The sequence below is a fragment of the Channa argus genome, chromosome 11 (genome assembly GCF_033026475.1).
Source record: "Channa argus isolate prfri chromosome 11, Channa argus male v1.0, whole genome shotgun sequence".
NCBI lineage: Eukaryota > Metazoa > Chordata > Actinopteri > Anabantiformes > Channidae > Channa > Channa argus.
The window spans coordinates 19,985,460-20,001,416 of record NC_090207.1 but is presented as its reverse complement, the minus strand read 5'-3'; the positions used below and the strand labels follow the sequence as shown (position 1 = coordinate 20,001,416).

At 38.9% G+C, this 15,957-nt stretch overlaps 1 protein-coding gene across 1 annotated transcript; it reads right to left on the bottom strand.

Moving 5' to 3' along the window:
• Window positions 1-235: 235 nt before the first annotated feature.
• On the bottom strand, window positions 236-12,336 carry zbtb34 (zinc finger and BTB domain containing 34). Its single transcript, XM_067521469.1, has 2 exons — window positions 12,107-12,336; window positions 236-5,339 (listed from the first exon to the last, which is right to left on the bottom strand). Exons 1-2 carry the CDS (start codon window positions 12,122-12,124, stop codon window positions 3,804-3,806), a joined length of 1,554 nt encoding a protein of 517 aa, XP_067377570.1. The 5' UTR covers window positions 12,125-12,336; the 3' UTR covers window positions 236-3,803.
• Window positions 12,337-15,957: the final 3,621 nt, after the last annotated feature.

Here is a 15,957-nt window from a genome sequence, read left to right as displayed (position 1 = left end):
GCTGCAATTTCAAAAAGTAGTCTAACAGCCTTTCCTGTAAACACTTCCTTTTGATTACTTGTGGCCCATAATGCATCTCCTGTCCCTGTCAGAGGTGTGGAACTAAGAGTTAGAGTGTGTGTGTCAAGTTCAGTTGACTTTGTAGGTGTGTACTATCACATTAAGTAACTGTAGTTCATGAAACGCATTTAAGTTAATTTTCACTTATGATGAATACATGGACTTGTTGACTCAATTTGTGTGTGTGTGTGTGTGTGTGTGTGTGTGTGTGTGTGTGTGTGTGTGTGTGTGTGTGTGTGTGTGTGTGTATATGAACAAACAAAAACAAAACCTGACCAGTCTAAAAGCACCATTTAAGGGGATAAGGTCCCTACCAAAGTGACTGAGGCCATTATAGCCCAGTCCCTTCTGGGTAACTATGGAGATAAACTAGATTTCACCAATGTAATTGGTATATCGTATCAATGACAAATTATAAGTGCACAATCGATAAAAGAATTTAAAAACATGTTTGAAAAAATAAAAATAAAAAATAAAAATAAAAAAAATTATCTATTGGCAACTTTATACAATTTTGTGGTTGAGCAATGTGCAATTCAGCTACAGTATACAAGGATACAAGTCCCCCCCCATGAATATTTAGTTTATAATCAGCTAAATACCCAGGCAGCTGTTCCTCTGCCAGATGCTCCGATGGTACAGAGAGGAAGTAGATTCGTGTTTCTCATTCATCTCCTTACTTCACTGAAATGCCTTAAATACAGTACATTGCTAGGATTGTCCTCAGTGGTTAAAGACAAGGAATACAGTATTTTCTCTGAACATTGGGGGCAGTGGCTTACAGGGAACAAGTCTGCCTCATCTGATTGTAATCATCTGCTACAAAATTAATAAAATCTAAAATCAACTATCCATCCATGGATAAAAGAAAGAAAACAAAAACTGAATTAAATGATAAAAAGCAAAACAGAGAGGGCAGAACTTTACATGGACAATAGTGACTTAAATTAATTTCTAGTATTTATTTTTGGTGAAACTTTACAATAAATCATGTGGCCATATTTTATGATAATCTCTCTATTTGATCCATTTTAAAAATGAAAGAGGCACAGGAATACAAGTGCCGGAATCTAAAATGTAAAGCTTGTGGCAAGGCACTGAGTTTAAAATGCCACTTTCTTTGAAGTATGCTCTCTTTTGTTTACATTGGCTTTAAACTAATCCAATACCTATTGCACAGCTTTAACATTGTCAGCTTTTTATGGCTTAATATTTTATGTTATTTATGTCTTTGCTGCTTAATGTCTTCTTAGTAAATTGTTCAAATTTTACACAAATGATTGTTATAAGCTGGGAAACATACACTCCTTAGCATAGCAATGAACTAATGCTACACTACAATAAAATAAGCCTATTCTTCTTAATGACAAAACTCAATTATTCAACAGTCGGTTACTGCTTACTGTTAAAGTCACCGGTTAGTCTTTGGTGTGAACTTTTGGCACAAGTTTTTTTTTTTTTAAGTTTGTACCTACTACCCACAAAACTTAACTGATAATAATGCAAGAAGGTATGCATTTCTTTCTTTAGTGGTAAGAATCTTCATAGGCAGATTCTCATTAGTCAACGAGTTATTTAAGTGAGGTCAGATCAGCTGTCAAATCTGTACATCACATTAGTGGCTGACAGAAATAAACTTGACTTAGTAAACATTCATTTGAATAGTACTGTATAGGTTGCAAGACTGTGGGTGATGATGGGCAAAATGTTTGTGATAAATCTGTACACAAAAAAAAATAACAGCTAGCTATACTGATTTTTGCTAAATTCCATAAATTTCAGTTTTCCATCTCAAATGTCAATGACTGATTACAATGACTGCACATTCAGTGGAATAAAAAGGACTGCACTCTTGACGTAACATTAGAAATAAACAAGAAACACAATATTTTCCCACCAAATGCATACAAAGTAGAAAATTATATCAAAGCTGCAAGGTAATCAAACTCAATTAAATGACATTGAATAAAATTAGCATTGGCCAGATGGGACAAACTAAAGCATATAGCAGGTTTTAAAAGAAGGCATTAAACAGTTGGATGGCAAATAGCAAAGCAAGACAGCATGAATGGGATGACCCAGCTGAGCTGCAAAATATGAGGTCTTCTCAGTGTCTTTACTCCGTGTGTAATCAATCACATTTGTGTGAATGCAGAGTCTAATTAACGTTTTCAATTAATAAAATCACTGCTTTGAAGAAAGCAGTACTCTGACACTGCTCAGTGTCAAACTGATTACTTAATATTCCCATCCAATAACTCTGCAAAGTGCATCGATACTTTGGATCACCGGCTACCTCTAGCCAAATTATGCCTTAGCCCTAAGCTAGCTATGCCACATCTATGTCATTGCCAACAAGCAAGACGGTCAAATGAGGAGAAAATGTTCCAAGTCTGCCTTAAACCCCAACCAATGCAGAAAAAGATCACAGATTAACCATCCCATCGTAAATGGAACAAATGAATAAAATAAACTAAACAAAACAAAGCAAAAGTTTTTTCAAACTATGGAAGAAAAACCATGTCAAAATGGCTGAGATTCCTTTGTTCTTTCTTTTTGCATATAATTATGACTAGCATACTATGCTGATTTATGTGATCAGATCCAGCGCTGTTCCTACTGTGCTGTGTTGACAATGAGTGCTCTTGTCTCGGTTAGACGCTGAGTATTAACCTTGAAGAATACCTCAGGACAAAACAAGTTACACATACAATAGTTCAGTATAAATCTGCCATCAGAGCATAGATGAATATAAAAGACTTCGCTATATGGATGTGTTTCACCCATTATATGGGTGACAAACCACACCATGGCCAACAGAGTGAGATTGCCAGTAGTGATAAAGTGATAAAATCCTTAAGTGTTTTTTAAAACAAATATTGTAAGACAGCAAAGTCATATACTGAAAGTTTACAGGGCCATTCTCTTACTCTATTCTCTGCATTTACCAAAAACAAACACATAAGTAAGCTAGCAAATTGTATGCACTCCTAACATAGCACCTTCTTAATCATTTTAACCTGGCTGACCATGAAACATTTGACATGAACTTTGTCTCAAATCCATACAATCAGCAAGGAAAAATTTCCCCGAAGTATCAAGGCTTTGTGTTGAGATAATTTTCTATACAGGGTTTGGCAATAAGATACTGTACATACAACCTAAAACGGATTTCAAACGGTGAACACATCTGTGCCTGGTAGGTTCTTAGCTATGAGGTAGAACCTGGAGAGTTCATTTAAGTTAAAATACTGTCTGTTATGAGTATGTAGTTGCATCATGAGGTATTGAACAGATATGTCACACGAAGCTTTGCACTGGCAGAAAAATCATTCCTTGTGAGTAAGTGACCTCCTGTGGCCACATGTGCAAAAACAGGTCAGGTAAAAAGGTGATATGACAAGCATCTTACCAGAGCTTTCACATTATCAATTATTGCAACATGCCTATATAACTCTGTAAATATGTTTTAAAAAACATGGAAAGATAAAAAGAGAAATCAATTAGGGGGTCTTGATTATTGGGACCTCCTCAAAAATAGTACGTTGTTACTCCCTTTGCTTGAAAGAATCAAATTTCTATAAAGCACCCATTTACCCTCTGCATTCAGCCACTCACAAAATTGACAGAAACCCTCGATGCAACAAATGTTCATATTAGAGGGAGTGGATCAAAAAGAAAACAGTCCTTTAACTTGAGTTGCAATAAACATTTCTTAAAGCTTCCTTAACCTGAAGCAGGACCTAGAAATCACATCTTGATGCTTGAGCCTCCTCTGGACTACATTTTGAACTTTCTTCAATGTCATTGGCTGGTGCCTCTTCTGCATATTGCGCCTCAAATGCCATCCCCTCCGATGTATCCTCTTGGCCCTTCTGACCTGAGCTTCCCTCCGTCCTCTCTGGAGAATCCATATGATTGCTGCCCTCCGATGCTCCCATGTGCTTCTTCCTCAGGTGCTGGTTGAGTGTGCCCTGAAATGGAAAGCATTTGCCACAGATCTGACAGTGGAAGGGCTTGTTGTCCGTGTGGCCACGGATGTGGTACTCCAGTTGGTCTTTCCTCGTGTATTTCTTGCCACAGAATTTACAAACAAATGGAGTGATGCCCATGTGGAGGCGCATGTGGCGGTCCAGGCTCCCTTTCTGGTTGAAGGTCTTTCCACAGTAGATGCAAATGAGTCTCTCGTTGTAGGGGTACCACTGACTCCGCAGGCTGCGCTCTCGTACATCATTCTCCAATCCCGTGGGTCCCACAGTTGATTCATTGTCATCAGAGCCTGGCTTGATATGACTCAGCACCCCTGCTGGGATGGCCAGGGGGCGCTTTGCCCTGGCTCGTCCGCCTCTAAAGCCACTGAGAATTGACCGGGAAGGACTAGAGTTGCTAAGGTTGACAAAGCACGAGGAGGACAGCCCTGAGTAAGAATAGGCAGCGGGCTGAATAACAGGACCATAAGAACCCACACTAACTGCCAATACCTGTTCTCCATCTACTAGCTCTGTATGGTAGCCATCATCACCAGCTGAAGAACTATCCGAGTAGTTGGGCCTGTCAATCTTCTCCACCTTTACATGCACATCTGTTACTTGCCCATCTTTTCCGATCAGTTCCACTTGCTCCGTTTCTCCCTCCATAGGAGTGTCGTGCTCGGATACACTATCACTACTGCCACGGTCCGATTGACCTTCTTCTTGCTGCTGTCGCCCCCGGCCCAGGCTGTGTCCTACCTGACTCTGCCGGGAGAAGTAAGGGGGGGAGATCTGGGTAGGGTTTACAAAGAGGCTGCTGTCACTGACTCCATTGCGGCTGGTCTGCGAGTCATCCTTCTCTGGGCTGCAGACATTAACTGGGAGGCTGATCTTGGAGTGGATGCTCTCCAGGATTTGGGTACACTTGTCAATAATGGCCTGCATCTGTAGAAAGCTGGCAGCAGTAAGGAAACTGATAATATCCTTGAGCTGTAGGGACATGTGACCTGTGTAGCAGAATGCAAGAAGCTGCTCGAACACCTCAGGGCTTTTGATGACCGAGATGGATAGGCCACTCATGGTGCTGAGGGCAGAGTGGTCACGAAAGTAGGGTGAACTAGCTGCCAGCACAGCCTTGTGGGCTCGGAATGGCTGGCCCTGAATGTGAACAATAATGTCACACAGCTTTCCTTGCAGCCGCAGCTCGTTGAGTTGGGTCAAAACAGTGTTACTGAACTCCGGCACATCAAACTCGATGTAGCTGCCGTCGTCCATTTCTTGGATATGTTTCTCCAGTTTGCCGACAGCCTGGTAGGAAAAAGGAGAAACGTTTTCAAAACAGCATTGATGGCATTTTTATAATTTCCCTTTAAAAATTATTTTTTAATGCATCCATTTTTAAGCACATAACAATTTTCTTGAACTCAAGTAAAATATATGTTGTTTTTAATCCTTAAATACAACCCTATGCAATATATGATACTATATAATTGTTTTCTTCATTTTATTTGCCATTTATTTATTATGCATTTTATTCATAATTTATTTCTTGAGATTGTTGCTAAACAGAAAGAGAAAGCAAATCAACAAAGAACATACTGTTCCAGTGCTCTACATACATTAACTGTGGGAAACACTCATAAGGAGGAAGCCGTACGAATTATAACATGCATTTGGCAGAGAAAGAAGAAAAACTTGTTCTTCTTGGAAGATGAGGAACTTTGACAAGTCTCTAGCCATTACATCCATAGTAGTTGTACATTACCCTTACACAATATTATTCTGACTTGATAATATTCTGATCTTGCAATTAATAAAGACATGTCCTGCCTTTTCAGCAGATTTATTTAAACCATACTTTGGAAACTGCAAATGTGAAAGTGGACACAGACTTTACTGTAGCTACCTATGTGTAATAATGTGTGTAAAAAGAAATACTTCTGTGTTGCTAAACATTAGTATAATCCAGTTCTCCAGGTTAACCCTCTGCTCCCCTCACTACAACTGCTGTTACCCCACTACTCTCCTCTGCATCCCCTTTGTCCTCTCCTACCCCTCACTGGCAATTCAGCGTGATCTTTTGCATACTGAATACCTGTCAGCACTTTGGTAATGTGAACACTTTCTCCCATTGCCAAAGCTTGCTGCTGAAACACCTGTCCAACAAACCATATGCTCCCATCTGGCAGGGGGAGGGGGGCTGTAGCATATCATCAGAAGGTAAGCATTACTTCCATTCCCCATAAACGGCCCTCAAGTAGAACATGCTTATGCACAAAAACATATCAGTGATAGCTGCCAACAGCATATATACTAGATGGAGCCAAGTTGAAGAGCTGCCAAAGAATGCCTGCTCAAAATGCACATTTTCCCTGCTCAGTAGTTAAAATGTGCATGCTGGATGATGGTTGCATGCCTGTCTCCTTTGGGAAAACCAAAAATGTTTAAAGTCAGCTTAAGATCCCAATCTTTGACTCAAGCTCCTTGCCTGGTAATAAAGCTGACATAATGAGCACAATGCAACGTTAAAATGTCTGCATGAAAAATGAAAAGAAAGTTTATCATACCCAAAGTCCATGACTTTGGCATGTTAGTCCAAAAAAAAAAAAAAAACCCACAACATGTTTTTCAAAGTCAGCAGGCGCACTGCAGCAAGCATCGTATGCTTTCTTCAACATCAGCAGCACCTCACCTACTTTGAAAAACAGCTTGTGGGGCAGACCAGACCCCGAACAGAAGTGCTTCACAAGCAAAGGTAGGGAGAGCAACTTTAACAGACAGCAAAAAATAGGATAGATTTGATATGCCAGAAGAAAGATATGATGTAAAGAACTTTGCTGCTGCGAGAATAACATGCAAAGCAAAAATTGTTGTAGCTTAGCTGTAGTTCAGTATGCAGGGATAAACACTGTAGGCCCAGCCTTTGGATGCTGTTTATTTATTTGATTCATTTCAGCCTAGGCATTTGCAGACGAACACAATTTGTAAAGACAAAACAAAAATCATACTGACTAGCAAAATTATATTTTATATGCTGTATGAGAGTGAACTAAGTTTTGCAAGTTCTTTTTGGCAAAATATTGGCACAGAAGGACAAGAGCCAAAAAAATGGTGATATAAAGACCAATCAGTGGGTATTCAGACAGTTACACATTCAGTCTTGCAGTTTCAGTTCTTCAGTATATTCAATTGGAAATTAATAGTACATTAAAGTCTAGCTTGACATCCAATGAAGAAAGAACCCTGTCAATAAGCCAAGTGTTTAAAAGGGATTGGACCAATGCAATTGTCATATGAAACAAGGTCATCATATTTACTTTTTGTACATAATCCTTTTTAGGCAACGACTGCCTGGGGTCTTCAACCCATACACATCACAAGATGTTGTTTGATTGTTATTTAATGCACTCACATGGTAGACTTACCAATTTAGACTGTCAATATAAGGAGTAAGGAGGTAAGCATTAAAATGAAAAATACAAAAATTAGGCTAAAATGAACATACGTGTAAGACATGTAAAAAGGCATATAAAAAAATCAAAGGCATGTATGTATGGTCAAAAAAATAAAGCAGAAAACAAAACCAAATAAAGCCCACCTTTATGACAGTATGAAAACCAATTCAACAATCCTCTTCAGAAGGTAAGTGTAAATAGACCATTGTGAACAATCAAGATAACACATGACAATAACCTCAGAGGATCCATCACAAGATGCAAAAAGCCTGTGGTAAAGCAAGACATTGCAGGCTACGCAACACAACATTGTAAGCATTTATACTTGCCCTAGTGTGTCTGCATCGCTCTGCAGTGATTTATTCGGTGATTTATTTTATGAATTTCTTTTTTTTTTTTTTGGAGACTGCAAACTGGGTGCATTATGTTGGAGCTAATAGTAGATATTGAATAGATATTAAACAGCAGTTGCTTTTATTGATGTTATTGCAAATTTCAGAAAAAAAAGAGCAGACATCAGAAATGTGGTTAGCAATGTCTCAAATATACTCAATGTATTTTAACTTATTCTCTGTGGGATATATTAAATAACTATTTTGTGAATATTTAGCATAAAATTGTAACCTAATAGTTTAGAGGGTGTGTGAGGCAAATAGATGAGATGTGTGCTCGAGATGAGAACGGGTAAAAACCTGGCAGCGTTTCCCCTTTATGTATTAAACAGCAGTTTACCGATACTGAACTTTGACATTAAAGATTAACGGCGTTTAGCTTGTCCCTTCAGGGGTTGCCAAATCTGATGGCCTTCTTGTCGCAACCCTCCCATTTTATCCAGGCTCTTCTTGTGGACTTCTGCATCCCAACACAATTCTCTACCACTGAGACACCAGACCCCCCAATACTGAAATTTAACATCGTTCATCAATATTCACGACAAAATGACAGTAACTATAACAAACTTTCTTCACCACTTTTTACGTAACCATGTTTGAACTGTTAAGTTTGTCACACTTCTGTTGCTTTGTAGTTATATAGTTATTTCCATGTAATAATTATTGCTTCTGAAAAATCTAAATGTATGCAAATATAAAACATTTTGAAAAGCCTAGGTGACCGAAATAAAGCAATGCCCATCCAGTACATCCTTGCTACAATAATTCTCAGGTCCTCAGGTTGCTTCTTAGTTCCCCTTGACACAATTGGTTGAAAAAACATGTGCTATAGAAACATGAGGTAAGCAGCCTAAAAAAAGGGTTTTAAAACTATCATTAAAAATATAAATTTTGAATCAAACTAAATAGCTGATGTTTTAAAATAAGGATAAACACTAAAAACTAGTGATGGGTCAAACAATATCGAAGAGTCAATGCGTGCATCAAGCACAAAGAGCGAAAGCCCATATTGAACTGTGTATCGCTTTAAGGAAACTCACATGGCCGATACAGCTGCTGAGTCATAAAGAAGTGAAGCACCAAACTGTGTAACACTTATCAGGAAGCGTTACTTTTTTAAAATACTTTTTGTATTCGTGGTGAAAGTAGAGGAGACTTTGTTTAGTGCTGTTTGTATTAATTTCTGTTTCATCATTATCCACTAATATTTATGGAACCATCAAGAAAAAGGACATTTTCTCCAGTCTGGGATCATTCTGATCTTATAACTCCAAATAAAGTAAATGTTTCCCTTTCCTGTTCCAACACAGTGTCAACGCTGTGTCAGCACAGTTAGGGAACTTCATGAGGTGTCATCTGTCCATCACTACTAAAAACTGCATATGTAAGCCAACAACATTATTTCATTCCACAGTTGCTAACATTTGCCTAGTTTAAATAAACTACGTTTTGTTAAATTCAATTTGGTTGTGATTTCCCCCTTTTTACATGCGTGTTTAAAACTGCTCTAATAGAAACAATTAATAAAAATAACAAAGAATGTTTTATTGCAGACTTATGCTGCCAAGATTACTATAATCATCAGATTGTATATTAAAGAGTTCAATCCAGCATGTACAAAATGCATGCTGAATTTCAAATTATCAAGATAAATACTGTGTATTGCTATATAGCCTACAAGTATCTCAATATTATTTAAGGCCATACACTTCGACATATAACCACTGACCCTGTGGTCCGTGGATGACTGCCTTACCAACTGAGCTACAGGTGCCCCACAGCTATATTTCTGGAGAGTGATACATTGCAGAGTGCACATTAGGATCCAGCGTAGGTTACAATACACAGCTATGCAGTAGCTATACAATGTATACAGCGTAGATTTGATACACAAACATAGAGAAAGCTTAAGTATTAAAACAGAAATGCCTAAGCTTAGTTCCACCTGCCGAAGACCAGGCAGAAAGACTGCAGAACAATCCAGAGCCAAAAGTGGCTGCAGTGAAAGTCTAAGAGAGCATCACAACGGAAGATACAAAGTATCTGGTAATGTCTGTAAGTTGAATACCCCAGGCAGTCATTGAATGAAAAACATACTCCACAATGTAATAAATATGATTATTATTATTTTTTTTTTTTAACCACACGTATTCCCCCCCATCTAGTATTTCGGTGAGACTAGCCGAACGTTATATTCCTGTATTTATTACAAACAGCTGCAAGATGAGATATTCAGATGACAGTAACAGACTAAACTGATCAACAACAACAGCCCTGTAACTCTGCCCCACAATACTTGTCATTTTCTCCTCCAGCAGTTACTCTGCATTGTGTCTATTGTCAACCCTGAACATGTACCACTTTGTATCTGTGGCATGAACAGAGCATTTAATGACCAGCCCTAATTAACCAAAAATATCCTACAACATTGTCTTTTTCCCTAAAGCCACTATGCACTAGTTACACTGTTGCAATTACAGTTGGCAGAGAGTGATGCAATGTCCTTCAAACAGGTTTTATTACAACCAAACTGTAAGGTTTCGCTTAAGGCAGAACAGAATTTAGGCAAGGCCACCATTAGATGTTGAAATGCAGAAAAGGTCTGCTTTACAGTGTCCTTCTTATGATAATCATTCGTAAATAAGATATAATGCATTGCTATAAAATAAATAATGGTAGCATTTTACTTAAACATGAGATCAATGTTTACCTTGTGAAAAACTAGTATATATAGTGGTATTTACATCAACAGCTAAGAGATAAATATACTATCACAGGAAAATGATGCTTGTGTGGCATAGGCCATCTGCTACAGAAAAAGTTACTAATAATATTTACCACTGGACTCCCATCCCACTTCCTACATTTCATACTACAGTTGACATCACCAAATTCCTGTTGGCACCATGCCTTGTACTGTAACATCACTGAATTCAGCGGCTCAACCCAACACAGCTTAACTGCATGTGATAAGCCGTAAAACAAGGAACTGTAAAAACTGAAAGTTGAATGAGTGCAAACCCATAATGCCGTTTCATGCATAAGTCATAATTGGTTTGGCCGCACTCTGTTCTGACATGCCTTAAGAGTTAATAGATTTGGACTGGTTTCAGAAGTGTCCAGAAATAACACGTGTTGTTAGTTCAAACTGACTTTCCAATGCAAGAGAACGATAATGGCAACTTGCGTGAACTCAGGAGTTAATAACCTGGCATGTCCATGCACTTTGGCCTTTTGCTGTCACAACATCACGTACAATTACATGTACGTTAATTGTTTAAAAGCACTGCTATTTTTTCCCCATGTTTAAATTCTTCAGCTTAACACATTTTTATGTGAAAACACATGCAAGGACAATTTTTTTAAAACGTACGAGCTTGATGCCCCCCCCCCCCAAAAAAAAAATACAGTGAGAGGAAAACATGTTAAGTCTCAGTACACGGTAACTTTTTCGTTAAGAATCACGTCTGCGCGTAATGGACAATGGGGTCGTTAGCGTGGTCTTCATCCCAAATGTACACGCATCCGTTGCTGATATAAAAGAAGTTTGGGAGCAAATGTGCGATGTCGAAAACTTTATTGCCAACCATTCTATTAGTAAGCTACTGATGAGAGTAGAGTAAACCAGCAGGGTTGCAAACATTATCTGATTTTTTCTGTTTACGACATCGAATCCATTTGCTTTTACCTCGTGTTTACGATAACTTGTTAGGTTGACCTTAGTTAAAAAGACAATTACATCGGCTCACAGGCCCGAACCACCCAACTTTCAAGTAGCACATAGGCGCTGGCTAACTAGCTACATTAGCTAGCCTAGCCAAAAACTGAGCAGCTATTTCAGAAAATACGTAACGCTCACACACACGCCATTCTTTCGCGCATGGTGGATTAGTTGAGGGGATTGATAACGTTTGTCCTGCTTGTGTAAAACATTGACAGCGACTCATAGTTTAGTAGCTAAGTTACAACGTCGTACGCGGGTATGTCGACTGTCATGAAATAGCTACTATGCTAACAGCTAGGTTTACGCTAGCTTAGCTGGCAACTAATGCCAGTCAGCCAGGGCTAGGTAGCGATCAGTGCTAACTAGCGGCTAGCAAGCAGTCACTTTCTAGCGTACCGTCGCCGTCAATTATTTTTGCATTACGTACACACTAAAGGGGCGCCGACTATACAAAGTCAAGTATAACTACTAATGCAAGCCAAAGTTGATGTCCACCATACTCACCTTCTTGCAGAATACCATTAAGCCTTGTCCATTACTCTCAGTAGTTCGCTAACACTACAGCCAGGCCTCCCCCCCTCTCCAGTCCAGATGTGCCAGACAGTTGCTGCTGCAATTTTTGCATCAACAGGAAGTGTTCTTTTGGCTCTTTGCTTTCATTCTATCAGTGTGTTTTGCAGCAGCCCCTCCCTTGCTCATGTCAGCGTTATGTACAGACACATCGTGTTCATAGTATGCGACGTGGACACAGGACATGCGCAAAATAAATGTAAAGTATCCTGCAGTGGGTCTTCCAATTGTTTAAATGAACGTGGCTGTACTCATTCTCTTATCTCGGGCTGAACCCGTTGGTCGTTTTTATCTGCGTTTACAATTCACCACTGAGTAGCAGAGGTCGCAGGGGTATTTATTGTATTGTTAGCTTTTAAAAAAAAAATTAAATATGACATGATATATATTTCCAGTGGAAACACTGTACACCTAGTTAAAGAGAAAGACTTTTAGACGGTTTTGTTTTTTCACCTTTTCAGTTTTCCATTTTAGTCTATAAACAGGGAGCACCATTGGGTTATCAGCCATTAGAAAACCAAAACTGGGGTATTTCTCCACTTAAATAATTGGGCTACAGTTAAGTTGAGCTGGGTTTTGCCACGCTGACAATTTTAATCAAATCTGAACCTGTGAGAAGCTTTGGAAATCACTTTTTATGTTACAGGTAATTTGCAGCCACTTGCTGTGATCAATAGTTTTTGGAAGGTGTTTGCGAAACATGTGCTCATAATAAATCCCGTCAGTTCTAAATAGAAACCACAAAGGGGCGCCAGAGACTAAATTGATGAAACCTTAAATTTGTTCCCTTTTCTGATCTTGGAAACTATTCAGCCTTTTAGATGCTATTATTATAGTAAATTAGATTGTAAATGTAATCAAATAAACTTAAGTGGTAAATAATTGACCGAGCAGTGGCAAATTAGGAAAATATTGGTAAGACCCCACAAATTAATGAGGTGTTCTATGAGAATGATCAATGTAGCTTATTGCCTCAGGACTGTGGAAAAATATGTACTATCATTTGCATAGTTCTTACTCCAGTAAAACTGCAAATTAATGCAGTGGAAAGTAAGTGTAAGTCTTGATAAGATCCTCATAGAGGATTATAGTGTCTGGCCATCACCAAGTTCAAGCAAAGAGGTTTGTGGTCTGCAGTGATTGCTTTATGTATAAACTATAAATGTGAGTACTGCAAGTAGAATTATTTATGATTACCTGTACCTACACAAAACTGGACTAGTTTCATAGTCTTTGGCATTTTCCTTTATCAACTTATGCATCTAAAAAATGGCAGCTTGCGTCAATTAGTAATTGTAGTAATTGTAATTGACTCAGTTTAGATTATATTGGTGTTGTTTGTATCACAATTAGCATGTATTTTTCTGTTGGTAAAGGGGATAGGGGAATTCCTGTCTGTCTGGCTTCTGTTAGGAACACTTTATCTGCAATCTGGTGCAGAGGAATGAATGTACGCTGTGTGTGTTTCTTTTTTTTTTTATTGAGTGTGAGTGACACGTTGGCAGCTCAGGTGAATATCTGACCTAATCTGGGTGCAGGTGGGTGATCAACGAAGAGAAAGAAATCGCTTTGTCATTGCACGTGCTCCTTGTTAAACAAGTCCTCCTTCTATTCTCAGCTGCGATTGGCTTTTTTCAGGAGATTGATGCACAACCGAAGGTGCAGCCAAAGTATGGTGATTAGAGATTGTTTTGTTGATCTCCAGGAATGATCACGGTATTGATAACATTTCAAACAAACTCATAATCAAAGGGTTTCCTGTTGAAGTTGTAATCTTTTCTGAAATGAGGCTTTGTTAGTGCAGTGTCATTTGGTTGAAAAAGGTATTATTTGGCAGTAAGCTAATGTGGCTGGTTCTGAGTGGTGCGCTGCCAGGATCATATAGGGGCTCCAGGTGGTGTGGCCTGGGGCTCTGATGTGCTGCTCCTTTTTAATCCCAGATGACATTGCAAAATCCTGAAAGCCTCTGCCCCTGCATAAGACTGCATAGAACCAGGATCCAGATGATTTGTTTAAAGAGAGCATATCATGTATCTAACTGAGGGGAAAAGGAGCTCCACTGTTTAATGTTAAGCCTGAGACCACAGGTTATGGTTAACATGAAAAATGGGTATTTGTTGATTTTGTTCTCAAACACTAAATTTGTGTGCTTTTAATATCTTCAGAATATTGTAATATCAAGTTTAATAATTGTGATCATGCTCTTACCCATAGATGTTGCTCCAATGATAAAAAAGATATGTGAAAATCCTCTATGTGATATTTACAGTTAACTGCAATAGCAAAAGCTATAAAGAAATCCACCATTGTCAACAAACACTACAGTAGCCACACTGTTTGGTAATGTTGAATAAGTGACCCAATTTTTAAGATTAACATGAACAACACATTGTTTTCTATGTGTGCCAAGAGTCCCAGAATACCTTGGCTGTCATGACTCAGGAGAACAATGCTCTCCCAGTACTCCTGTCCAGAAATAGTCTATAGCTCACTGATGGAGAACATATTTCCCAATAGCAGGTGTCTGAGTCAGTCAGTGCCTTATCCTGACCATGACTGTAAATGAAAGGGCTAGCTCGTCCAGGTGTGGGAGCACCTCTTTGGCCCTCTCAGGTTTCTTCTTGATGGAGGAACGTTTTGTGCATGAAGGAAATATGGACATTAAAACCATGGACATAACTATTTATATGCATCCCATTCTACATAAAGGTAATTCTTTCCTAGGCTAATGCGACAGGTATCTATTCTGAATACTGTAGATGTTTTGTTTTTGTTGTTGTGTTTTTTGTTGTTGTTGTTTTTTTGCAATATGCAAGGTACATGACAGTTTTACTTCTCGGCCCATGCTTTGCTTGGGATAGGCTTTATGGCTGAAAATCATTTTGTGTTTTTGGAAATGGACTGTGAAGAAATAAAACAAAAGCTTATTAAATATTTAAATATCACAATGATGGTCATTTTGACATATCTTGATTTCATTTTAAAAATCAGCTGGGCTCCAACTGAAGCTCTTCAAGACATAATCTCAGAAGCTAAGAGAGTTTTACCGGTAAGTATAATAATCACTCGCATTGCAAGGATAATGAGCTCTCAGATGTGTCATATATTTGCCTGAGAAATTAAGCCAATTTGTGGAAATGGTGGCCTGGGGTTGAGGGAATACAGAGTGGCTTGTAAAAATGAGTGATATCTGGCACAGCATGAAGAGAATGAGAGGTGTGCTGCCCGGTGCTTAGCTCAAATGAAAGCTCTGATTAGTGGAGCAAAGATCAAAATGACAGAGCGGTGGAAGCTTCAGCTGGGCCTTTGTTATTGATAAGTCTGTCATCTCTGCTGATATTGGAGCAGTAATGGCAGCTGATGATTAGGCCACTCCTGAGCTATTAACTACATTTCTTATCCTTTTACTGGGGCCCGAGCGAGCCTGTTTGAGAAACAAAGGCTCCCTTTATGAAGCAGGCTTTTTAAACAGCATCCACCTGACCTAAAAGGCACAACTGTTACGTCTTTCTGCCAGGCCAAAGAAGTCAGGGACGAGATACATGTCAGAGGTCGCTGTGTGCTGCTGTTTGAAATGAAGGGGTTCTGAGTGAGTAAGCTGCTGAAAGACAGCTGCCGCAAAATTACAGAAAATTGGCTGTTTTGTCAACATTTCATCAGAAGATTTACAGAAAGCTGACCCCAACCTTTTCTCTCCCTCTCTTTCACAAGGCTAAGAAGATTGAGGAGGTCGGAATTGACTGACAAACAAATCTCTCCTTTATTTCTTTCTCGCTTTCTCTTTC